The following is a 24,976-nucleotide window of genomic DNA, read 5'->3' as shown; positions in this document are numbered from 1 at the left end:
TAAGGAATGCCTGACCAAAAAAATCTCCTTTTCTAAAGTATTTGAGAAAAAAAAACAGTATATGATATCAAAAAAAAAAAAAGAGTACCTTGTTGCCACAAGCCAAAGCACAACATCACTTTTATAGACTGTTAATGAATTTTTCTGCTTTCCTGCAAGTTGTTTACCTATATTCATTATGTTTGCAGTATAAAAATCAACTTTGGGAGAAATGGTCGCTTAGTTACTGTGTGTTAGCCATCTTTGTATTGATAATATGGTAAAAACAGTCTTGAATGTCAGACAAGGGTCACCCTCTGTTCACAACATAAAAAAAGAAAAGACAAAAAGAAAAGCTCTATTTCACACAACATTTGAGAAAAGAAAAAGAGATGACTGTGGCTATATTTTTATAACATCATCTACAAACAATTTCCTGAGGGTAGCCCTGGAAGGCATTGATATTCTTTACACTTATTTACAAAGGATATCACCTTTGTGCAAAGTTTTACAATCTCAGACATTACTGAATGTTTCTTTGCCAACAAAAAGGACCACTTTGTTTTTAAAATCTCTCTTTTTCCAGAGACAGTCAGTGTTGTTGGGTACTTTCTGAGGTCACTTTATTTAAAGTTAACTATTTCCTGCCTAGCTTATTCTTCCTTAACGCAAAAGCAGTGTTTGTAACTGCAGAGATTAAACATGCAAAATAGAAAGTAGCTTTTGCAAGATTGGGATATATCAGCAATTCAGGTCCACATGGACTGTGCTCAAGCTAAAAAAATTAAAAGAACTGAAGAAAGGAAGATACATTGGGGGAAAACACGGAGGGAGGGACAGGAAGGATGGATAGAGTGAGCTAGAAAAAGATGAAACCTCTCATCTGGTACTGGTTCGCACTTGGCATGATGTGGAAGGCAGCTGCAACTTGCCCTATGTCCATCTTGGTAAATCTGTCTTTCATAGTGCCGAACCAATCAATTATATGGATCAATAGTTACATAACACCTATCATCTAGCGGGCTCTACTCTGAGACAAGAGATTTGTTTTCAAGGAAAAATGGACCACCCCAGGCACACACATAGATAACCACAATCTTAGACTAGCTACCCTCTTGTCTCAGTCAGAGGGCTCGTGTTAACCTCCTCTGCTACTGCATCTGAACCAAAGTGCAGCTTCATTTGTACACTGGCAGAGTCCAGTGTCTCAGCGGAGTAATAACTGGGCCAGTCATCTGGACAGGGGCAATAGTGGGCCACAGCTCTCTCCCTGAAGAGATTAACAGAGTGCCATTAGAGCAGGCTAATAGAATGAGACAGGGATGAAAGCAACACTGACGCTAGGCTAATGTGTATTGAGTGAAAGCAATACTGGCTTGAGCTGCAGTGATGCTTAGAGATGCTAATCCAATAAGACAGCATAGAGGGTTTGGTAATGCTGTATACTAACTCTGGTAGATCAAATGACAGAGAGCAACAGAGGAAGTGGAGAGAGGTGGAGAAAGTTGAGGTGTGACAACATCCACAGGAACACCACAGATGCATACAGACACATCACATCACATAAATACATGTATATACACACAATACATACATTGCATTTATTCTCCCATAATGTAGCACAGAAAAGTTAGAAAATATTACCTTAATTCAGTGAACCTATGTTGACAAGTCCAATCATTTTCATCCCATTAAAATAGGAGCTACACCCTGCCAAGTGACTCTGCACTTTGTTTCGTCCATCATCTGAACTGAAAGTAAGGCAGCGCCCAGAAGAGACAGAGCACAGGAACAGGAAGACGCTCATCAGAGGTTGATCTGCCTGCTGCCTCTCCTTGCATGTGTGCCTGTGTGTCATGTGACGGGTGTGTGTGTGTGTGTGTGTGTGTGTGTGTGTGTGTGTGTGTGTGTGTGTGTGTGTGTGTGTGTGTGTGTGGATGGGTGTGTGGGTGGAGACAGAGCCTTCATGGGTGCGTTTAATATTTGATAGGGCATCTTTTAGCAGTCCCACTCAGTGTGCTTCAAGGGGAAAGGAGAGCTTTTGGGAGAATACACCAAGAGAAGAGAAGAAAAGAAAAACATTACAAAGGCTCATTTCTAGTACAAAATAAATTATTTGTAGCAGCACCACAACATGGTACAAAGTCTAAAGACTAAAGCCAAGTAATGCTCCTGACACGAGAAAATGTATCTACAAGCTAAAGTGGCAATTTACAGTGTGCACGCTGCTGCCCTATAATGTCATGAGATCACCAGAGGGGATAATAAAAGAAAGCAGATCCTACCGAGCACTCAGCTGCACATGAAAGGTGACTCCAGTAAAGAGGAATTTGTTGCTGTTCTCTTAAAGAGTCAGTGTGAATTCAATTTCCCCATACTCATTTCATGGCTGACAGCACACTGGTTCCACTCAGTCAACCGTTTTCTGTTAAGTGACGGCAGTAAAGCCATACAAGCATTGCCATTTCCTCAATATCTCCTGTTTGTAAGTGTCAAATGCTGAGATAAATCACAGCATGGAGTCTGATCCAACCCACATCAGCTACCAAAAAGGGTTTGTTAGGGCTACTTAAGCTTTTATATTGAGCCTCAATCAAAATCAGCTGTTTGACACATCGTTATGTTGGTGTTCTCTTCAAATTTACGTTTACTCTACGTTAATCTAAGATATATACACACAAACAAGATAGGGACAAATAAAGTCTGAACCAAAATGAGTCACCCTAATGACTAGTCACGACAAAAATGCCCCCTCAAAAAGTCCTCATCATCCGCCCTGACTCATCCCTCAGAATGATTCTGCTGCGCTCTTTCCGAGGCCTGATGCTGAGTATAAGTAGTTTTGGTGGGACTTATATAAATCTAATTATCATCACAGTTACAGCAGCCTAGATGCTCACACTCTCATCACATAATCGCATTTCTCCCAACACCACTCCTCTCACAGCGTTACCATTTACAGTTTTAAGTGTGTGTGTATGGCATGCACGGACAGACACATGAGAAGCTGTTCCCTCTCGTGTATATGACCTTTACTTGAACCACACTGTGAGAAGACTGCAGTGAATTTTGACAGCACAACTTAATTCTCACCGTTTGATTGGCCACAAGGGCTGAGAAAAGCTGATGAAGCGTCGCCAGGCAACAGCGCAGGTGTCAATCACTGTCAGCAAGGTCATTAGAGCCGTTTATGTAGATGGAAGCAGAAGGCAGGGAGGACAGCAGCCCGAGGCTTGCTTTTCTTTTTGAAGTCAAATCAAACTTCACTGACACCACAGAACATCATATCATTGATTGATCACACAGGTGGGATATCACACAACTGCTGCCGACAATGTATTAATTTAGTTGGAAGATAAAACTCAAGTTTGAGCAAAAATGCAGATCAGCTGAACTGACTCCATGCTGGGATGGTTGAGAATCACTAATATAGCATTTGCAACAGATTCTTAGGGGAAATTGATTGTGAATATACATTTGTTGGTTCAGTAGTTAAGTCACATAATGAGGTAAGTAATGCACTACTGGGTTTTAATCAGTTTGTGGAGCAACAGCCTAGCAATAGATTAATCTAGAGCTAAATCAGGTGAGCAGAGAAGTTTTGATATGCTGCCGAGTTATTTTTCCCTTTGTAGGTAGTGGCAGAGACCTTTAAGGCATGTCTTGCCACTCGACAGCCACCTTGGCAACACCACCGGGCAGTAATTTTGTGCAAACAAGACCAGCTATCTAAATGAATGGGGAGAGAGCCATAACTTCACTTTCAATGGTCACATGGACATAAAAAATACAACATAGAATCACTGTTCATAATAAAAAAACCCTTAAAAAGTTTGGTGACTTTGCCCCAAAATAAGTTTAAATTTCTACTACACGTGCATGGTTTTGCGACACCAACTTCTTTTTAGGTTTAGTCAGCTCATCCAATCAAAGCACTTGAAAACATGTGAGGTTAATGTCTAATATTTGAATAACCTCGCCTTCCTTGGTAATCCTGTGCATTAGCATGATATCCTCCTCTTCGATGCTTATTCAAAGTCCGTCTGCAGGTTCAAACTGTCTCGAACCTGAACCGTGCGCTCACGTCAGTGTTACAGCATGATTGGCTGATATGTTTCCTGGTTAAAGAAGACAATTTGCTTTGGATGAGGGATATGACTCATACAACCGCAATCTCTGACCTTACAGACCTTTCAAATCAAAATGCTCTAAGTGCTCTGTCTCCTCTGTTAGAGAGAAGAAAGTTGAGCCCAACAAGCCTTTAGCTTATAACTGACATGTTAACAAAGAGCAGAAGCATCCAGCAGAAAAATGACACCATCGACTTCCCGTTTAAGACCTTTATCTGATTTCCTGTCCAATGACCAATATTCACCAACATTTTAGCCCTATCTGCCAACTTCTGAGATAACTTTCCTAGGAGTCCTCCTTCATTCCTTCCTTCAGCTTTCAGCTATTTCATGTAGGACAGGATAGAAGAGAAGGGTTTGTGTGATTTCACAAGCTCAGCTTATGAGTTAGCTATGTTTAATGTCTCAGCAAACTATAAAAGTAAGTCTGTAGTGGCTGAGAGCTGCATTGACTTTCAAAGTGTTGGTTCTCAGTGAGATCAACAGTGTAAGCATTATTGGTAATCATCTGATTTGATGAAAATAAAATTTACAATATAAAAAATATAAAAACATTACTGACTCCAGCTTTACTTGTAAAGCCATTACAACTGTCAAAGGTCATAAAAGACAGCTTTATGTAACATTTATCAGCAGCACACAGGAAGTGAGTTATACTGAAAGCATATTTCATGATCTGTTATTAAGATTGCAAAGTTACCTTCCCTGAATGATGTCAGACATGAAAATATTTTCTATGAAAATGATGACTGACAGCATGATAACATTTTCATAAAGCACAATATCACATTTAGGTAAGTGTCGTGTTTTTAATCATATACAAGTAGAGGCACATGTGCAGGATTAAGCAACGCTACAAAAGCTCCTTAAGTGAAAGATAAATCGTTTATAAGCATGCTATGTTGACTCATGACCACAATCACACACATAGCCATTAACACAGAAACTAGACTAGAGTCACATGCAGACTTCATGACCAACTGCATACATTTACCCCTTTACCAAGTTTTTCTTATTTTCTTTGACCAAACAATGACTTCACTCTCTCTCCTATATCAACAGCTATCAGACTGACATGCAACTTTAATTAAAACATCTCCATCTTATCTATCCAATGTGCTGTCTATTGGGTGTTTGTTTTGATGTAAGCTATGCTGCTTAGCCATTCTTTATTGCCACAGGTTGCAGTGCAAAACACAGGCCTGTCCTGAGAGGCGAGAGATGTGGCTTTAAGAAAATGAACATAAATTATTCCATGACAAAGAGTCTGGGTTAAAGCCCAAAATATGAAACACAGTCTAAGCTTTTAATAGATCATGTTCCTTGTGGATTATCCTCTGTGAATGGACAATACACTGGTATTAGGTCAACTTCCTCTATGTTCAACTTCCATCTTTTCCTGTGCCTCCTTCCTTTCCATTCAACATATCAATGTCTCTCTTAACAAATGCTTACCCCAACCTATACTTCTTCCTAAGGGAGCACATTTTTGTACAGTAACCAGTAAACAGTCTCATAATGTATGAAGCCAGAGAGAACAAGGCCTCCTAACATCAAATAAGGCCACAGTTGGTGGTTAACATCTATCAAGTGCCATGGCTTTGTGTCCGATTTTTCACAGGGTTGAGAGCTATTAGGTCAACTGATGCAACTAGATGGGAACCTATCCAGAAAACTGTCTGATACAATCGAGTAACCTTTCTATTCACCTCAGGAGCCTTCTGGGATAAACTGATTGATTCTGCCATTAAATTGCCAACTGCCATTGCTTTGAACACAGAAAGGGACCCTAACACTTAACACACCCACAACAAGTGTTAGTGTTTTAAGATACTGCTGTTGAATTCCAGTGAAAAGAGTAAATTCCTGCACATGCTCACCGCAGCCTTGATAGACAAAAAAGTTCACGCTTTGGCCTTTAGTGACCTTTCGTTCTTCGTGACTGAGACTTCAGCCTTTGTTTGATACATCTAACAAAAGAGAGGTGAAATGTGTGGGAGAATTTATTCTTTTTCTCTGGAATTAAATTTATTGGGGGGATTTGATTCCCTGCAGCACACAAGAGATAAAGCAAGTGTTGTGTTTTCTTTGACTCACAAATACTTCAGCAGAGCCTGGCATGCAAAATCAGCATTTGACTATCAACTCCCTGTCTGTGCAGGTGAATGCATAGGCTCACATTTGTTTTTGCCTTTGAACAGGATGTAAAAATTGAGTCAAATGTCACTACAAGTGTGTCACAGGAAATTTCACATTATCCAGGGTGAAATGGAAGTTTAGTAGTGGCAAAGACATGGTGGTGCTGAGTGACCAAAAAGAGGTGACGTGCCAAATGAAACTGGTACAGTAACATGAGAACAGAGACACTCAGACGTTTTATTAAGTGGGCAGTGCTGTGGAAACGAGCCATTATGTCTGAGCAAAAACACCATTTTGAACAGATTTATATGGTGATTAAGAGTGACTCAGAAGTGTTTGTGCAGAGCAAACTTTCACCCTCCAACACAGCTCAGTCTACAGCTCGTTTCGTGTCCTATATGGCTGATCCTAAGGACAAAAAGACTCTATAATATCACATGACTCAGAGCTTTACTAAATGGATTAGCGCATGAGATGTAGAGGTTTTAAGGAGAGTGACCCTGTCACGTGGTATGGTGCAAGCTTAATGCAGTTAATGAGAAACAGAGGAACCAGATGAGGCAGGAGTACATACTACAACTGACATGAGCCACAATGACAGCTGACATGATGGCAAGTGCCGACACCTGATGAGGCATATACTGAATATTACATGCTTCTGCTCTCAATATAGGAATAGCATGCAGTTCAAATAGTGCTGCCAATAGAAATATAATGACAGCAGAGACAGGAAATCTGCTTCACATACTAAATTCTGTAACACAAGTGTTTTCACAGATAATCAGGCCTCAGGTCAGGTACATATTGGATGGAGCTCGAAGTTGGAAGATGTCAATCAAGCGCATTTTTGTACATGCCCACACAGTCACAAAAAGAAGTCTGATTTAGACATAGTGAAAACACCTGTGTGGCTTTACATTATGCACATTATTATATTTCAACAAAGCTGATGACTGCGACATAGCGATCTATATTTGGTGGGATGTAAATTACATAAGAGATACTTCCAATCTATTCAAAGCTATTCAAAATCCCCCCAAAAATTAAATTCTGTGAATATCTATTCACTTCCGTGTGTAGGGAAAGTCAGGTGAAGTGTCATTTGTGGAGCTAAACAGCAAAACAGTGTTGCAGCATTCTTCTAAATATTTGAAGTAGATGGAGACTTGTCATAAAAAATTGTCTCCACAAGTCTCTGGAAACCCAGAGATCCCAAATTGATTTGAAAAGACGTTTTTAAGCCCAAATCTTGACTGTAACTGCTAAGCTAAAAGTATGAGTGCACACTCTGTCTGGAGTGGTTGCACGAGCTTGACTTTGCATCAAGGGTATAAATAATGTCCTAATGAATTAATTTGCGATCTTGGGCTTCTGGAGACTCAGATTACACAGGGTGAGCTGTATGGAGCCATTTAATGTTTTTTCCGGATGTTTCTTATTGTTTAAGTCTCCATCTACTTCAGCTGTTTAGGAGAATGCTGCAATTCTGTTTTGCTGTGAAGCTTCAGAAGTGTTTTGTGGACTACGATGCTTCACCCGCCTTTCCAGTGGCATTGGGGTGAGTAGATAATGACTGAATTTTCTTTTCTGGGTTAACATAACCTACTATAGTTGAGTTGAATAGCTGAATATCAGCCGCTTCAGTTTCAAGGTGCTTGCTCACTGACATGACTGACTGAAACCCTTAACAGAGCAGAGCTATCGTTAATGTTTTTAGTAACACATTTGCCTTTTCTACAATGACAAGTCAAAATGTATTTCAACAACTGTTGATTGTATTTTGACAATAACCGTCATCATCAAGCCAATACATGCACCTGCTTCTACCACCCTGCATTGTGTTCATAATGACACCTGTGCAAACACACTATTTGGAGAAAAAACACAGAGGGACTCTCGGACAAAAACACTCCTCAGCATTCAAAGCCCTCTCCATACTTCATTTTAAAAGAACAGAAAAAAGCAAGGAAGTTGTATACAACCTATAATGTGATATAATAAAGAAGTTAACAAATCATGACACATATAACACAAATGGGGCCGTAACTGTCCTCAACTGTGCCATCTTTCATTTTTCTTTATTCAACATATAAGATATTGGCTGCATTGTAAATGAATACTACTTCAGGTTAGGGTTAGTTGTTTTCAGACAATCATCCCACAGGCACATGAAAATCAGTTGTAAAGAGCACTCTTGCCTGCCGTTTTGTTTATTCTAAGGGCATTTCCTGATCATAAAAGGGAATTTTCGCCCAAAGTTGCTGTCAGTATCTGACCCTGTGTCAGATAATCTGAGATCCTGTGTCTACATTCTGCTATACGCCTAGCTATTCCAAGCCCTGACACATCTGTGGTCTTACCGAGGCAATGGCAGAACTGATAAGCATGGCTAAGTATAGCTCTAATGATAGGCCGCATACAGAGAGAGAAGAGGGCAAGGAGGATCAGAGAAAAGTCAAAGTCAAATCAAGTCAGTGTTGGCACTGAGCACAACACCACCACACACATGTAAACAAGCACAATGAACTATCCTGAATGACCTCATCTGTGGGCATTTGCCTATTAGATCCCTCATTGATTTTGAACTGTAGTTAGTAGGGTAGAGCGTGTGCAAACAAAGAGTTACAGATAATAGAGGAGAGAACTAGAATGAGAAAGGGAAATGCCATGATCAGAGACAAATTTCAATATACAGTAAATATAACACATACAGTGGAAAGGATGACTGGAGACAGCTTGTGTCTGTCAGTCTGAGGAGCTGTTTAATACCAACCTTGCTCCCTTTCAGTCTGTGATTTCTGGCATTGTCATACAAATCACTCAACGCTTGTCTGTGCTGTTTTAGCAACATACAACCAAGCACACTTTAAAATGTTATCTGATGGCCTCAAGGTCGCCCTTAAGGGGCACGACAATGTCTTGGAATGACTACTATATGCATAGTAATGTGTATAATGTGTATACACAAACAACAATGATGCTGATGGTTAGGGCACACATGAGACACAGTCTGGAAAGACCCTCACATTTTAAACTGCAGTTTGGGGGGTCTTCAGCTGTACAGTGGAGAGCTTCAGCTGTTGTTGGGGGGAATCAGATTGTAAACACACCCTCAGCCAAGGTGGCGCTCCAGGACCTATGCTAACAGGTGCCTGAGGAACACACACATGGATTTGCATGTGTGTGTGTGTAAAAGCAACCCCACCCAAATACTGGAACACCACATGGAGTGTGTCCATCTCACTTACACTAAGGGCAATCAGTCACGCCTTATCCTAACGTGTACTAGCGTGTAGATGCCAGGGAGCTTTGCACTGTCTGGGCTGTAACAGATCACAGCCTAAAATGGTACACACAGACACACAGTTATGAGACCTGACTGACAGCAACTTCAGTTTGGTATAAAAATATGAATATGTGAGGCTGCACTATGTGGTATAAAAACCGGGGTTAAATTTGAACTCCTGCCTGAGCGAGCATGAAGGCACGTGAGTCATCTTTAGTTACCCTTTAATCCTGACATGTGCATGAGGAAGACACACGAGTGGTGCATCTCAAACAAGACTGTGTGACATGGTGAGACACATGTCAAGCAGCGAGACTTCTTCCAATTAATCTACATTGTGTGTGCACATTTTCTGGTAATAATGTGTTATATAATAAGTGACAGTTTATATGCATATTACATAAAGGCCTGGTTATACTCATTCATGGTACAGTGACTCTTTCCAGGGCATGTTATGACTGGGGGGGTGATGCTGTGACGTTAGAAAACATGGCCTCTTCTGCCTCACTGGGCAGCACAGAAAACACTACTAACCTCATTAGAAGTAGTTTTAGGTTGTCTTCATCAGTTTGAATGCAAAATCATGTATGTTGCTACCATGTTATGTACAAACCAGAGATATAAGTAGATGTATTGCTATATAAAAAAGGTACCAAATACTAGACTTACTTCCATTGTTTTCTCTTCATTTCCCAATCATAACAGGGCTTATGTAACCCAATACATGTATAATATGATTGCACTTACCTGAATTAAACCGTTTGAATCATATTTACAGCATCAACGATGCGTCAGCAAACAGTCCACTTGTTCGTACATGTTGTAAAGTAGAGGCAGTCTTTCACTTTCCGGTTAAAACAGACTTTTCACGTTAAAGAGTCATTCATGAAGTGATAGCCAGCCCATAGCCAAGAGTCCGATATGTTACACGAGTTCAATGAAGAGCACTGCGCTTGATTTACCGTGTTATAAAGTCTGTTCCGTACCAAACGAGTCCGCTATGTTGAGTCCTGGACAGTTAAGACGAGCCGACTGGGGAATAAACACAGAAATTGTTGGGGTTTTCCTCGCATTTCCATGAAGTACTTCCACTTTGCCGTTAAAAACAGCCCGGAGCTACTGTTATCACTGAGCCGTTAGTTGAAGTGTCACCCGACCAACTGATGATACCGAGCACTGCCGACTGGAAAAGGCAGTAAATGAACGTAAATAAAAGCCGAAATCCTCACAAAAAAAAGCAAATACAGTGAACAAACTAACCGCAGCGTACGACCACAACACGGTGGTTCAGCTTGACTTCCCAAAGCAGTTTATCATTCCGACACCGTCCTCTCGCTTCCAGCGGGGGCGGAGCGTCGACATGTCACCTGGGTCTCAAAGGGTGACACCGCGCCGCTAACCTCGGGCTGCCTGTTCGCCTACATCCGTGTGCCGTTTCTAGACTCGGTCCGCCTGTTTATCGCTCAGTCAGGTTGTTTTTCTGAGTGTTTTAGCTCCTCTAATTCAAAATCACAGCTCCGTTCACAGAAAGCAAAACTAGCTCGGAAACTACAGCCTTCCCGCTAGCCGTTGTTGTGACGTCAGAGCGTAATGAGTTGTGGCTTGGTGCTCTGTGCACGCGACTTATGGGACAGCACCCTGACAGGCACAGGGACTGCCAGAGCCGGCCCGAGGCTTTATGGGGCCCTGAGCAGTATTTGATTTAGGGCCCCCCCGCCCCCAGCTTTAAGCACCATCCCACCTCAGCACCACCAATATCGACTATATATCGTCCATGCTCTATGTTTGTCCATTGTACATCTAACACAACCATTATCATGGCTTACTGGTGAGCTGGAAAGTAACAAAATAGACCAGCAGACAATGCTTTCACTGAAAACAAGTTAGCCCGTTAAGCCTGAGCGGATATTTACTCAGACCCAGTGACATACATACTTACACTTACACATCTGAACAAATATTTCAAGTGTTCCCTTTATTTTGATACCTTGATTATTCAAATAGACCCTTGTAGTTGCAGAGATAGGCTCTGTTAATTATGGGCATGTAATTTTCGAGCTGAGTATGTGGGATGGCATCCCATTCTTCAACCAGCATTTGTCGCAAGTCAGCCAGCGTGGTTGTGTTGGTCACTCTGGCATGAAAGCTGATCCCACAAGTGTTCGATGGGGTTGAGGTCAGTCAGGACTGCTAGCAGGCCATTCCATCCTCTACACTCCCAAATTCTGGAGGTAGTCTCTGAGAAGCCCCGCTCTGTGTGTGACCAGGCTGTTGTGGCTGTGTATGGTTCTTCCACACGTGGGCTCCTGTTTGTTAAATTAATAAATTGTTAAATTGCCAATATGTCTTGTTTCTTCAGACACCAAACAAGAGTCATTAGCAGAATAAGCTGTTTGGCAGAGAAGATTTGGCAAATCTTTCATGGGCGCAACCCACATACTCAGCTCTGCTGCTCATCCCACAAATGCATGTTCTTTAGAAATGTGGCACCATTTAAAAGGGAAATAAACAGGCTTTCCAATGGTATAAGATTTATTGCCAAGAAGCATTGTTACAACAAAGCTACCAAACACAAATTGCCTTACTTTTTGTGGTATGTTTATTTATCAACCTGTCATGTGTGACATTTCAAGAGTTCTTGGGGGCCCCCTGTTGGCATGGGTTTGTGAACACAGCAATAACCGAACTAAGCAACCACTTAAAAATGTAATCTGCATGTCCCTAAAATAAAGGATGAATCATCTCAGGGCCTCTTGTAAAAAAAAAAAAAGATAACTTTGGGCCCCTGTTGATACGGAAGCTCTAAAGGGCCATGCATTCATACATTTTATTTCCTCCGTTTTCCCGTGATAACGAGTTAATTTCATTTGTTTTCTTGAGATCTCGAGTTATTATCTCAAAATAACAACTGCCGTTTTCCCGAGATAACGGGATCATTTTCGCGAGATCTTGAGATAACGAAACTTTGTTTTCCCGAGATCTCGAGTTATTATCTCAAAATAACAACTGCGGTTTTCCCAAGATAACGGGATCATTTTCGCGAGATCTTGAGATAACGAAACTTTGTTTTCCCGAGATCTCGAGTTATTATCTCGAAATAACAACTGCCGTTTTCCCAAGATAACGGGATCATTTTCGCGAGATCTCGAGATAATAAAACTTTGTTTTCCCGAGATCTCGAGTTATTATCTCGAAATAACAACTGCCATTTTCCCAAGATAACGGGATCATTTTCTCGAGATCTCGAGATAATAAAACTTTGTTTTCTCGAGATCTCGAGTTATTATCTCGAAATAACAACTGCCGTTTTCCCGAGATAACGGGATAATTTTCTCGAGATCTCAACATAACGAAACTTTGTTTTCCCGAGATAACGATAAAATTATTTCGAGATCTCGAGATAATGACTGTGATATGATAGGCCTGAGATTATGGAGACGCCCGGGACGACGTCAGGCTCACTTAAATTGCGCCGCCAATATAGCTGAAGCTAACCGTCTTTTTAGATTACGCACACTAATGTGTATATTATCTGTAATAGCAAGGCATAATGCTATTTCAGCCTGTGTCAGGCCTTGATTGAAAAGATATGTGATCGAGATGCTCCTGCTCCTCTGACATTGCTACACTGAATGATGTTTCCTGCAATGATTTAATATACTATACTATCGTTTTGTTTTTTTCAAGATCTCGAATTAATTATATTGTTATCTCGGGAAAACAAAGTTTCGTTATCTCGAGATCTCGAGAAAATTATCCTGTTATCTCGGGAAAACAGCAGTTGTTATTTCGAGATAATAACTCGAGATCTTGAGAAAACAGAGGAAATAAAATGTATGAATGCATGGCCCTTTAGGGCTTCCGTATGTTGATACCCTGTTTGTGGTAATTTATTATGAAGTTATTAAAACAGAACAGATGGTCAAGATAATAAGACAACAAGATAACAAGACCTGCACTAAGTTTACTATCATTTTTGATGATATTTTGATTTGGTGTATTCCCAGTCAAATTTGCAATTAATTTAATTTTAATTTAATAAAATTAGCAAAAAACATCTGATAAGTTTTGTAAGAGAAATAGGCAAGAGTCATACTTGAGTAAAAGTAAAGATACTGTGTGAGGTTAGGTCAAGTAGCTCAAAATTGTACTTAAGTAGCCAACAGTACTAGATTAAATTTACTTAAATCCCGTCACTGCATCTGATGTACATGGACTTTGAGGCCTCGAGGGCCCTTGTGGAACTAAGCCCCTTGGGCATCTGCTCGCTTTGCACAAGTTACCCTAAATCACAACAAAGTGAACACTGACATGCTACATTACTGACAGAACGTACCCAATTTTTTCAATGACATTTTGTTTTGTTTCGTTTTGCAAGTTCATGTTTTTTTCATCGTGTTGTCTCCTCAGTTTAATATTCAATTATTCAGTGTTCCTTCCGCACAACAAGAGGAGCTTAGTCAGGGAAAATGTTTAAAGCATGGTCCGAATAAATATTTTAAGAGGAAACTGAGTCAAAGAGCCAACTTTGAAAACCAAAAGTATTCTCAAAATCATGGCCTTCCTTGAAGGAGAAAACAGACTCACAGAAAACTTATTTGATTTAAAACACATTGTATAATTTTCAGCTTTGTGAAACTGTTATTGGCAAAGATAACCACTAGAGAGCAGCCTTATCCCTATAATTGCCTCTGACAGTTCATAGTGTTCTCCCTCTACACGCGTGTAGTTTACCTTTGGGTGTGTGTTAGCGTGTTTATGTGTGTCTGTAATAAAAAGGGAGTTTGAATGTGAGAAAGCCAGAGAGAGGGAGAGATATGGGTGTCAAAGCGAGAAGAAGTGTGACCATATGTTTTCCCTGGCTTGTAAATCTTCCTGTGGACCAGAGCCAACCTGAATTAAAACCACTCATCTTCTTTCTGTCTTTTACTCTCGCTCTCCTGCGCTTTCCCATATTTCATCCCAGCAACCTTTAACAGCACAATGTCTTAAAGTAGCACTGATTTCAGATACCTGTGCACTCAGCTGCAATCAAGGAGCTAATGTGAGGGAGATCAAGTCAGGCAGACGGGGAAGAGCAGAGAGGAGGGGTTAGATAAGGCAAGAATGTAAAAAAAAGGATGGATCAAATGAAAAGAGAAAAGTAAAGACTGCTGAGGAGGGCTGTAAAAAGATTACAGCCTCAGAGGAGCCGGTGAGACGGAGAAGAAAAGCTATCTGGCAACAGGGAAAAGCAGGAGAACACTAACGAGGGAATAACAACAGAAGAAAGGAGTGACAGAGGTAAGATGGTGCTTTTTTTCAAGCAGCCAGGGGGATAGAAAATGACTTGTTAGACTGTAATAACTTCCTCAGCTGAAAGCTGGATGTCCTCTCAGTGTAATTCAACCCTCTGTTTCCTCCATGATGGAAAATGATTGTTTTCTCGAGACTCAATGAGCTGCATTGTTTCCCGCTACATTACCGGGATGGCTGGGAATAGAGTAATTGTCTGTAAATGACACCACAGGAGAAAGAAGAAAAAAATGCATCTATAAATGAAACACGATGTGGGTAATCTGAGAGTCCTTCAGCGATAGATTCCAACTAAAATGTAGTTGATATCATGAAATCGAAATGTAGAGGGATGATGGTTCTGGAAACAGACCCAAAAATGTATTATTTTGTTATTTTTCAGTCGTGTCTTATGTTCCACAGAGAGAGCAACCACGGCTTTGTTTGCAGGATCAGAGAGAATTCGTCCCATATTTTGTAAATCACCTCTTACAGGCCACTTGCTGTTTCAACCATGAACCTGAGCGCGACCTTTGCCCTGTTCCTGCTGCTGAGTCTTCACACTTTTACAGCCATGGTGAGTAAAGTAACTATTGACTTAAGTTATCAAATACATGTAGTGGAGGACAATATTGGCCTCCAAAATGCAGTGGAGTAGAAGTATAACGTAGCACAAAATGGAAGTGTTAAAACAGTGATTCCAGAGTTATGGAGGTGTGGCTCCAGTATTTTCGGGTCAGCATTGCACCTGTTTCCCATTTGATCTTGGAGGCTTCTGGGGGCAGATGTGGACTTTGGCGTCGACTACAAAGTTTCTGGAAGTAAAAGTTTGAAATCGAGGCATATGACAGGAGATGGATGAGATATAGAATACTTAACATTTTTAATGTGTTTTTTAAAAACGGATTTCAATAGGTTGGCATGTATTATTACTTATATTAAAGGTTCATAATGAGCCTTTCAACTGTGATGTATCACACTGATTAGAACAGACTTTTCTATCAAGTTTCAGACTATAGGTTTACAATAACAGACAGGTTTATTCTTGAGTGCATGCCTCTGGAATGACAAGAAAGAAACACATGAGCCTTGTATACTTTCAGCTCTGCTTCGAATATAATAGAAAACTGTATCTGTGTGTGTGTGTGTGTGTGTGTGTGTGTGTGTGTGTGTGTGTGTGTCAGGGAGGCAGAGCTCAGCGCAAACAGAGACAAGCTGAGGAGAGCCTGAGACCGTATATTGGCAGAGTAGAGCCAGGTAAGATTTTAATGTGCATTACAGTGGAGGAAAAGCATTTTCTGGCTGCGTGTCTCTTACACAGTATATCTTTTATAGACAGAGTACGTTCTGTTCAAGAATATTTGAACCATCTCCAAAGTGCAAGGTGCAAAAAACAAAGCATTATGGGATGCAGCAAATACATTTTTCCACTTCTACTGATAAAAAAGGCCTTGTAATAAATGGAGTTAATAGTTAATAAGGTCCTATTAAGATTCTTCTTGACTTATGATAAGACTATATAAAATGATTTATAATAGCATCATAAAAACATCTATTGTTACATTTGAATTTCTTAAAACTCATATAAGAAAGTTGATAACAGTTTTAGTAGCTTGATAAAGTTAATAAAAAAACTCATGAGTCTCTTGTAATTTAACTAACTTACCAAATAAACATTGAAGCTTTTTTTTTTGTTGCCTTTTTAAAATGACTACATATTTCTGATTGCATTTATTACTTGTTAACTATGCTTTTTGCAACCATTGGATCTAAATTGAGAAAATTACCTTATTAAAGTGAATAAAACCTTTATTATGTGCTTTTCAAGATTTTTTTTAAGATTACAAAATATGCAGCAAGGGCTCCAGGCTGGAATCAAACAATGTTAATGAGCATCTTATAGGGCCTTATTACCTGTAGACTAATGCTTATCACAAGGACCTTAATATAAAGCGGTCCCAAGAACGTACATGTATTTCCATTTTGGGTCACATATATGAACAACAGATGTGCAGCAGTGATTAAAAGGTGGATGTCACATCCTTCATTTGCTTCACTTTTCCCTCTCCCAACTTACTTTATTGTCATCCAAAACTCTGTGACATTTCATTATCTTAATCAGACCCTTATGAGACATTTTATATCATGCTGTCTTTCAAAATAGCTTTAATCACTACTGAGCTGAATAACTGATCATCTGAACTGGCTTCTAATCAGGCAAAGAAAACACACACGTGTCACACTAGGAAACTAAATTAAACACAGGGGTGTTTTTCCATGTTTCAGAAAAGCTGTGTGAGCTGCTCAAATGCCACAGTCCTGTGGGATCTTGGTGCCAGGTAGTTCGGGAAAATGAGGTCCTCGTCCCCAAGTGTGTCTGTCCTCAGGCCTGTCCACGGTAAATACTTCATGGCATTCAAACCAAGTCACTCTGTTTGGGATTATGATAAATATCTGTTTTTGATCAGCAAATGTATTTATCTTTATGTAAAGTTGATTATTCACTGTCTTTGGATTTGTTAAAAAATACCCACGTAAAACTAAAACAAGATAAGGTTTTGGGATGAAATCATGAAGAGCAGCCATTTATTTAGCTGTGCACATTGTATGATCCATTCACACATATAGTTTTGCATATGGGCACTGGCTCATGCAATCAGGCAGAGGGCACCAGTGTGCAGTGTTCTGGGGAGGACCTATGGGAATGAGTGTTTGCTGCATAAAGAAGCCTGCAGAAAGAGACGCCGCACCGGACTGGCTCACACAGGACCCTGTCTGGGTAAACACACGAAGCATTAGATACTACACACAATTTCCACTGTGCACTGCCGCCTGCCAAATGAGCTCTGTTATCTCTCTTGATCAGTCCCCAAGGCTAAATGCACTGAGGAGGAGTTGAGCCAGTTTCCATATCGTCTCCTGGACTGGTTTCTGCTCCTGAGTCGTATGGGAAAGTCCCACTCACCTGCCGCCCCGCCCCAGAGCTGCCTCAGCCATGCCCAGAGGACACAACTTGCTCAGGTAGCTGAAACTTCACGCTTGAAGTGAGCCTAAGCAGCAGACACCAACAGTCTGCATCCAAGGGGAGAGGATGTAAACATGATTTATGGTCTACGATGACCTCACCTAATGATAATGCAAATAAAAATCAATACCCACAACAAGATGCAATGCTAAAGAAACCGTAGCCGGAAGAAAAATATACCAAGGGGCTTTCATTTTCACTCCCACTGTAACCTAACACTCAACATAAAGTTGTTTCAGACATCAGACACCACCGTCAGGCTAGTAGACTAACTCTGCTTCATGGATAGTCTGGCGAGAAATCGATGTTAACAACATACTTTAAGGGGAAAGTAGGTTGTGTTGCTTACGGTGTGGTCACCCACAGAATGAGACAGGAGCTCTCCAGAACACTATGTATAAATAGGATTTGGTCAATAATCACTAAATTATTCATTAAGATGGTGAATGGAGGGGATAACTTAACCTTGACCTCCTGGCCTCAGATGAATTAAAAGGAGACTAATGCATTATTTTTTTACATGAAAAATGAGTCATGTAAACACACAGTGTTTTGGAATATAAGTATTTTTGTGGTAATTGTATACATCTTCCGTGATGAAGGATTTTGTCTTTTATTAATGTTAACTTGATCACAAATAAAAATAGACATTTTTTTGAGACTACAGCCATGCTAGCAGCTCTGTGAGGCTGTACTTAGACAGGTATTTGGTCATGAACAAATCAAAATTGTGACCTGGTGATGGTGCTAGATGAAAGGTCAGGGGATCATCAAATTCTTTAGGATTCATCCTCTGAAGACCTTGAATGTGTGTATCAAATTTCATGGTAGTTCATCCAGTTGTTCTGGACCAAAGACATTGGAACAACTGACAGACCCATGCCCCAAGCACTCGGACAATGCATGTTTGTTCCACAGTGCAAACAATGATAAGTTGAACAATCTGCTTCTTTTCCACCATAACTCTCACCTCTCTTCCTCTCTCTCTTTAGCAAAGATTTACCGTCCTTGACAAGAACAAAGATGGCAAGTTGAGCCGCAGGGACCTGAGGAAGCTGCGTTACAAGAGGATGCCACTGGAGCACTGTGCTACAGCTTTCCTTCAGTCAGTCCCACCTACAACAGCTAACACTGCAAGGCTGCTCCCAAGAGTTTATCAATTAGATAACAGGAGCAAATACATATGTAGTAAAAATACACGGATATGATGATTAATATGTTGACTCAGTTGGATAAATGCAGAATTGGCATCTTTGACTTCCGAAGAGTGATAAGCACTTACCGTCACAGCATGTCATTAACTTATGACCCCTGATTCATTTGTAGTGTTTAGCCAGTAGCATGAAAAAATATGATTAAATGGCCTATTTGATGAGCAGGAAAAATCTACTTACCATACAGTGACTTAGTGGTCAATAAGGTAAGGACAGTGTTGCCCACTAAGTTCATATCACCAGTACCTTATGTCACACAAAGCTTCATAATGTGAACCTTCTGTCTCTTGCAATATGTTATTTTTTCAGCTAATTACTGAAACACCAAGGGTTAAAAATGTCACACCGCGATGCATTCGCCCCCGCTCTGTGACCAAGTTGCACCTCCCACCATGCTGTTCTCTCTGCACGCCATCCATCCATTCATCCTCCATGCCAATACCCTCTTCCTGTGTTCTCCTCCCCTCCGATCTCATGACCACACCACCACAACTCTCCATCATCTTACTCCTCCTTCATGTTGAAGCACTTCCTTTCGCCTTCCGTGCTTCCCACTTTCCTTTCATCTTCCCTACAAATAGACTCATCCTCAGCCTCCCTCTTCGTCGTTTTTCACCCTCGTCTCATCCGTTCATCCATCCGTCTTTTCCCCCTTTCTATATCATCCATTCTCCCACCCAACCCCCCTTTTTCTCTGCCAGTCTGCACTGACAGGTTTTGTGGGAGTCGAGCTGGCTGTGTCAATGTCAAGCCATTCCCAGCAATGATAATGTTTATTACCCGCTGTGTCTCCCGCTGCCCATGGATTAACACAAATTGAAGGAGTACCCTTCAGAGATAACGCTCCAGGGTGAACTGAAAGACAATGGCTGTTGAAGAGCCCCAGTGCAGTTGTTTCCATACCTATAGATATGTCTGTATGCCATATATGTGTGCATCTAGACTAATCTGTCATTTTCTGCATGGGCACATCAGAGTTAGATTGAATGCATCTGTTTCTGTAATTGCTCTGTTGCCTGCTGATGCCATGTGATGAGGTCACCATGTGTTACACTGCGCTGTGTTTGCAGGTCATGTGACCGTAACAGGAACAGGAAGGTGACCCTGCAAGAATGGACAACCTGCCTGGTGGATCGCTCCGAGGCCTGGTTCTACCAATTCATGTGTTAGTCCCAACTTTTTCCGAATGTTGCCGGGAGGTTATATTTTACTGTAATCAGAAGCAGAGCTTAAAAGCTGCTAATGTATTTTATGCAACTGAAGAAACACAAGGACTCTTCTTCTTCTTCCAGCGTAACAGGATAATTTATGACACACGTTCCCCCATAATCACTCCAATCCGTGTTGCTTCAGGCTAACTCCAAAATTAGGTATAAAGCATAACTCTTCTCCTTGGGAAAATAATTTCCTGGATGATGATTAAACTAATTAATTAAAGGGGAAATTCAGTATTGCGTGTACTCAGTGTTGGTGGACATAAAGGTTAAGTTCACTCTAAAAGGAAAGCTGATTATCCACTCACTCCAATGCAGACGGAAAGTCAGGTGAAGTTTCATATTCCAAAATAAATTCCTGGAGCTTTACAGGAAAACAGCGTTGGAGCGTTCAACGTGTAAAAAAATAAAAATTAGATTTTTTGACATGATAATGATTTTTAAATCCAAACTGAGCTTGCTGAATTTGAATTTGAATTTGAATATGTGTGAATGGATCATACAAAAATCTGAATTTTTGAACCCTTAACATACAGTATACTGTATACACACTGGAAGTTGCACTACTTATTTTGACTGTTATCGGCAGCATAAATTCAGATATCAAATATTTCAGTTGTATGTTGTCAGGTGTTCAGTTTCACATGAGATTAAAATATTTATGGCTATTATTTGCATCCACTGAGTTCCCCTTAAATATTTATGACATTATTAAGACATTAACCATGAGTTAGACCACTGACTACAATAAATATTTAACTTATTATTGTTTTTTTCCAAGTCCATAAAGCCAATTATCTACGGTACAATTATTATTATTTTTTTCATTTATATTGCCGGCCATTTCAAACAAAAATTATTTGTTTTTTGGTTTTATCCGCAGCAATGAGAATGGCTTCCCGCAAGCTGTGTCCTTCAATCAAAGAGAACAACCTTTGACATGAAAACAGCCATGATGCCTTGCATGTCTTTTGTACTGTGAAGAACTCCCTGAAGACGACATACGCCATGGTGACTGGACTTTAAAGCTACAGGACAGCATCACCACACACTGCTCACTCATCTGTTTGACTTTGTACCGCGGCTTGTAATTTAGTGATTTATCACGTCATCAAATGTGAGGGTCTGCTGGCTGTCGGTGCATTCATGTGTGTGCTCAAAAGAGACAGATGTCTAGACGGACTGACCGCCTGCATTGTTAATTATATTAGCTGACATTTGTAAATTTGAGTTGTAAAAGAGCTGGGGGCAGCGTTAAGTACCAAAGTACATGACATGCTTTGAATAATCAATTAAAAGGAAGGATGACATCAGTGCGGACAGGCAGCATGGATGTATACAGAATGACAAACTAGATAGGAAGTAAAGATAAGGGGGGGAAAGAAACGCGTGAGATTAGCATGAGATGACGTGACCGGAGAAAAGACAAAGAGATAATAAAAAGGGGGCGAAGGAGAGACGTAGAGGAAAGTGTCATAAGGCACTGGAGGAGAGCGAGGGAGGGAGGGAAGGAGGGAGGCAAAGTGACTGAAGGAAGGAGAGGGAAGTATAAAGTGTGTTTGTGAAAGATGGGAGGAGGTAATGCACTGTAAATGGGAGTTGAGAGTAATGGAGTAATGCATAAAAAATGGATCAGAAATGAGGGAAAGACTGAGAACGGAGAGTGAGGGGGGGAGGGGATGGCTGAGAAAGCGGGAGGAACTGAGGAGAAGAGGAAACGCAAGAAAAAAGGTTTCGATGCTGCAAAACATTTCGACTCTGTAAATAGCATCTCCGAGCATGATGCAGAATATCTGCAACACTTGACCTCTGTCAAGGTCAAAAAACTTGCATAATGCAAGCTTGCTGACTTTTTGTATGTATGCACCATCTATAATACATGTTGCTCTAAAAAACTCTTGTTGCATCTTGTTTGTTTGCCTCTGTTTCGCGTGTGATTTTTCAAGCGTGGCATTGCTTGTGTTGGCGCTACAAGATCAATAAGAGGATGTGAGAGTGGCCCGGGGTGGGTTCTTTGGTATGACTGGTTTCTCTGGACTAATTAGCCTTCAAATTTACCATGCCTGAAGGATGAGGGGGGGCTGAGGGGGGAGAGAGAGAGAGAAAGAAAGACATTGGAAGAAGAAGAAGATGAAGAAAGTGGGGGAGAGATTTCAGTACTCAATATGAGATGCAGATTCGGTGCAGACGCGAGGCACAACAAGGACCGGGGACTGCTTGTTCCACATGCTGTGCAAAAAGAAAGTGCATCACCAAAAAGATGTTTTCATTCCATCAGATTTCCACTGAAAACTTTTTGATAAAGTGGACCACTCGAGGGCTGCGGTTCGTCTACAGAGTGAAAAACAAGTTTAAACTGGGAGGGAGAAAAAAAGGGGGAGTGTGAGGAGGGAATGAAAGCGAGAGAGATTAACTGTACTGCACTGTATTTGCTAATGATGAGTGACCTGCGGAACGGCTAGCTGTTGGTCCTGTCCCTCCTCTTCCTCCGCCGACAAACATCTCTCCTCAATCGCTCCCTTCTTCCCCTGGGACTAGTCGCTTTATCCTTAAAAAATAAATAAAATGAGCTATTGGGGCCACCCCTGGAGGTCCAGCATATCCTATACACCTCCTCCTCCTCCTCCTCCTCCTCACCACTGCTTTTCTTTGTGTGTCTTCATCCCCCTCCTCCTGTTTGCTAATAGATTCCCTCTCACTGCCTCTGGACCTCCACCTCCTTCCATCCCCCCATCCAAACACAGAGTTGTAGATTGATCCACCTAATCCTACTTCCCTTTCACACACACACACACCTCCACTCCCACTGTCCTCCCCTGTCACACCCCATTTGGATATTACTGTGCCACCCACCTCTCTAACCTTGTTCTCCCCCTCCTCATTCTCCTCCTTCGTGTGCTGATCAGTGATCTGATCTGTGATGGCTTGCTTGCACCTCTCTCTCTTTCTGTCTCTCTCACACATTAACACACACACACACACACACACACACACACTCCCATGGGACTCAGCACAGGAGCAGATGGGCGGCTGGTGATGACATGCTGTTAAAAATAAAGATTCCTGTTAACCCGTTGTCAGCTATAGCGCGCCCTCCCTCCGTCACGTCCCCCCCATTTCATCTCATCTCTGTCAATCTCTCTCTATCGCTTTCCCTCCCTGTCAATGCCTCCTTCTCTCTTTGCTTTTACAACACTGCCCATGCAGGCTTTTACCAACTCACTGTGGCAGTGAAAGCATGCAGACCCCCCGACCCGCAGAACATGATATTTAATACATGGTTGTCATAAAGACGGCCCCCTGCATAATGCATGGCTTGTAAGCAGACATCAATAATGGATGAAAAGGCCAGTTTTGCAGTTTCTTTTCATGCAATTATGCCAAATGAAATTTTTACTCTCACTTTCTGTCGCTTTCTGTGCGGATGGGAGTTTGTCCAGTGACTGAATGTTGATAAATTATTAAACGGCAACACAAGAGGAGAGGAGCTGTGGGATCAAAAGAAATATTCAGGCCAGTCACGATGGCGGTGAAACGGAGAGAGGATGTGTGTGTGTGTGTGTGTGTGTGTGTGTGTGTGTGTGTGTGTGTGTGTGTGTGTGTGCGCGAAGCTTGTGAGCGTGTGTCACCCAAGCCCGTGCATCAATTCCACGTCTGACAGATGTCCGACAGATGCCCAAAGTCTTAGGAAAACAGACTACGACGTGATTCTCAGATCAAAACTCTCCCCTACAGGAAAAACACAGCATAAAAGTTGCGAAAAACGGCAGCTCATACACAAAGTTGCATGTGTGCAGTAATCTCTCTAAGGTTAATCACCATCCAATCTTCAAAAGCAGCCGGCGTATCGTTCTCTGCCAGATTGCCGACTTTTAGAACTTCTTAGGGACTGTAAAGTGGGCCAGCCAATGGAGAGGGATACAGAGAGGAAGACTGCGGGCTTTGAAAGGGAGTCCAGCCGCAGTAAAGGGTCCTCACTCCCCCCGAAAAAAAAAAAAAAAAAGACCAGTTGTGGCCGCAGAAGTGATACATTTATTAATAGCGCTCATGTGCCACATTTTTTATTCTTCTTTGAAGTGATTTTGCAGCCAGAGAGGCAGAGAGAGAGAGGGGAGGTCTCTCAGATTTTAGCCTGCGGTCAGACAATATTCCCTCTGGGTGGAGTGGGTCCCATTCACATCGACCTCAATAGCCCTACACTGAAGTACCTGGTGAATGAGTGAGAAAAGGCCCCATCACAGAACGGACAGGGAGAGAGTTAGCGTACAATGTGGCGGGGCCTCTTTTTCTATTTTCCTGATGATATTGATTAAAGAGCTCAGGAGAGAGAGAGAGAGAGCGCGGTACATGAGGCCCGCCATTGTGTGGAGATGAGAGGGCTGGGAGGGGTTGGAGAGCCACTGATATGAATGTCCCCCCACCTCCTCCAGTCGTCTGAGATCTACACTTGACCTATAGGTGGAGAACATAAAGCCCTCAATATGGCCGTCCTGTATAGAGACTTACATATGGTCTCTGCAGTTCATTACATTATGTCCTCCCTATAACATGCAGGGGTACAAGTTTTTAATTTCAGCTCATGGAGAGGGGGATTCACTCAGAAGCCGGGCCCCAGGCAGCAAATACAAGACTGAAGCAGGTGTAGCCAGGTTAACATGAGAAAAGTATGCACAGAGAGGAAAAGACGAGTAAGAAAAAGAGGAAAAGAAGTCTGT

General features: G+C 41.5%; 2 protein-coding genes across 4 annotated transcripts in view; one reads left to right on the top strand and one right to left on the bottom strand.

Annotated features, from left to right (window-relative positions):
• Positions 1–11,107, bottom strand: part of ccser2a (coiled-coil serine-rich protein 2a) — a 55,624-nt gene extending 44,517 nt beyond the window's left edge. For both annotated transcript variants that reach the window (XM_084376081.1, XM_084376082.1), the window contains exon 1: positions 10,282–11,107. The gene's annotated coding sequence lies outside the window, so the exon portion shown is untranslated. The remainder of the gene's footprint in view (positions 1–10,281) is intronic.
• A 3,608-nt stretch (positions 11,108–14,715) lies between these two features.
• Positions 14,716–21,821, top strand: sparcl2 (SPARC-like 2). Of its 2 annotated transcripts, none has more exons than XM_084375708.1 (9): positions 14,716–14,817; positions 15,304–15,385; positions 15,993–16,065; positions 17,095–17,206; positions 17,469–17,587; positions 17,675–17,829; positions 18,826–18,938; positions 20,118–20,212; positions 21,145–21,821. In XM_084375708.1, the coding sequence occupies exons 2-9, from the start codon at positions 15,323–15,325 to the stop codon at positions 21,198–21,200; spliced, it is 786 nt and encodes a 261-aa protein (XP_084231834.1). In that variant the 5' UTR covers positions 14,716–14,817; positions 15,304–15,322; the 3' UTR covers positions 21,201–21,821. The 2 variants fall into 2 exon arrangements, with proteins under 2 accessions (XP_084231834.1, XP_084231835.1); XM_084375709.1 differs by having other exon boundaries at positions 14,729–14,817; positions 15,232–15,385.
• The last annotated feature ends 3,155 nt before the right edge of the window (positions 21,822–24,976 follow it).

This window comes from Pagrus pagrus (assembly GCF_965226575.1).
Source record: "Pagrus pagrus genome assembly, chromosome: 15".
In the NCBI taxonomy this organism is placed as follows: Eukaryota; Metazoa; Chordata; class Actinopteri; order Spariformes; family Sparidae; genus Pagrus; species Pagrus pagrus.
This window is presented reverse-complemented; position numbering and strand designations above follow the sequence as displayed.

Excerpts from the sequence above, each read along its gene's own strand:
- sparcl2 (XM_084375708.1), top strand. The coding sequence starts at position 15,323 with ATGAACCTGAGCGCGACCTTTGCCCTGTTCCTGCTGCTGAGTCTTCAC. Across the intron at positions 17,830-18,825 it reads AGAGGACACAACTTGCTCAG|CAAAGATTTACCGTCCTTGA; the intron begins GTAGCTGAAACT and ends CTCTCTCTTTAG. Across the intron at positions 20,213-21,144 it reads CTGGTTCTACCAATTCATGT|CAATGAGAATGGCTTCCCGC; the intron begins GTTAGTCCCAAC and ends TTTTATCCGCAG.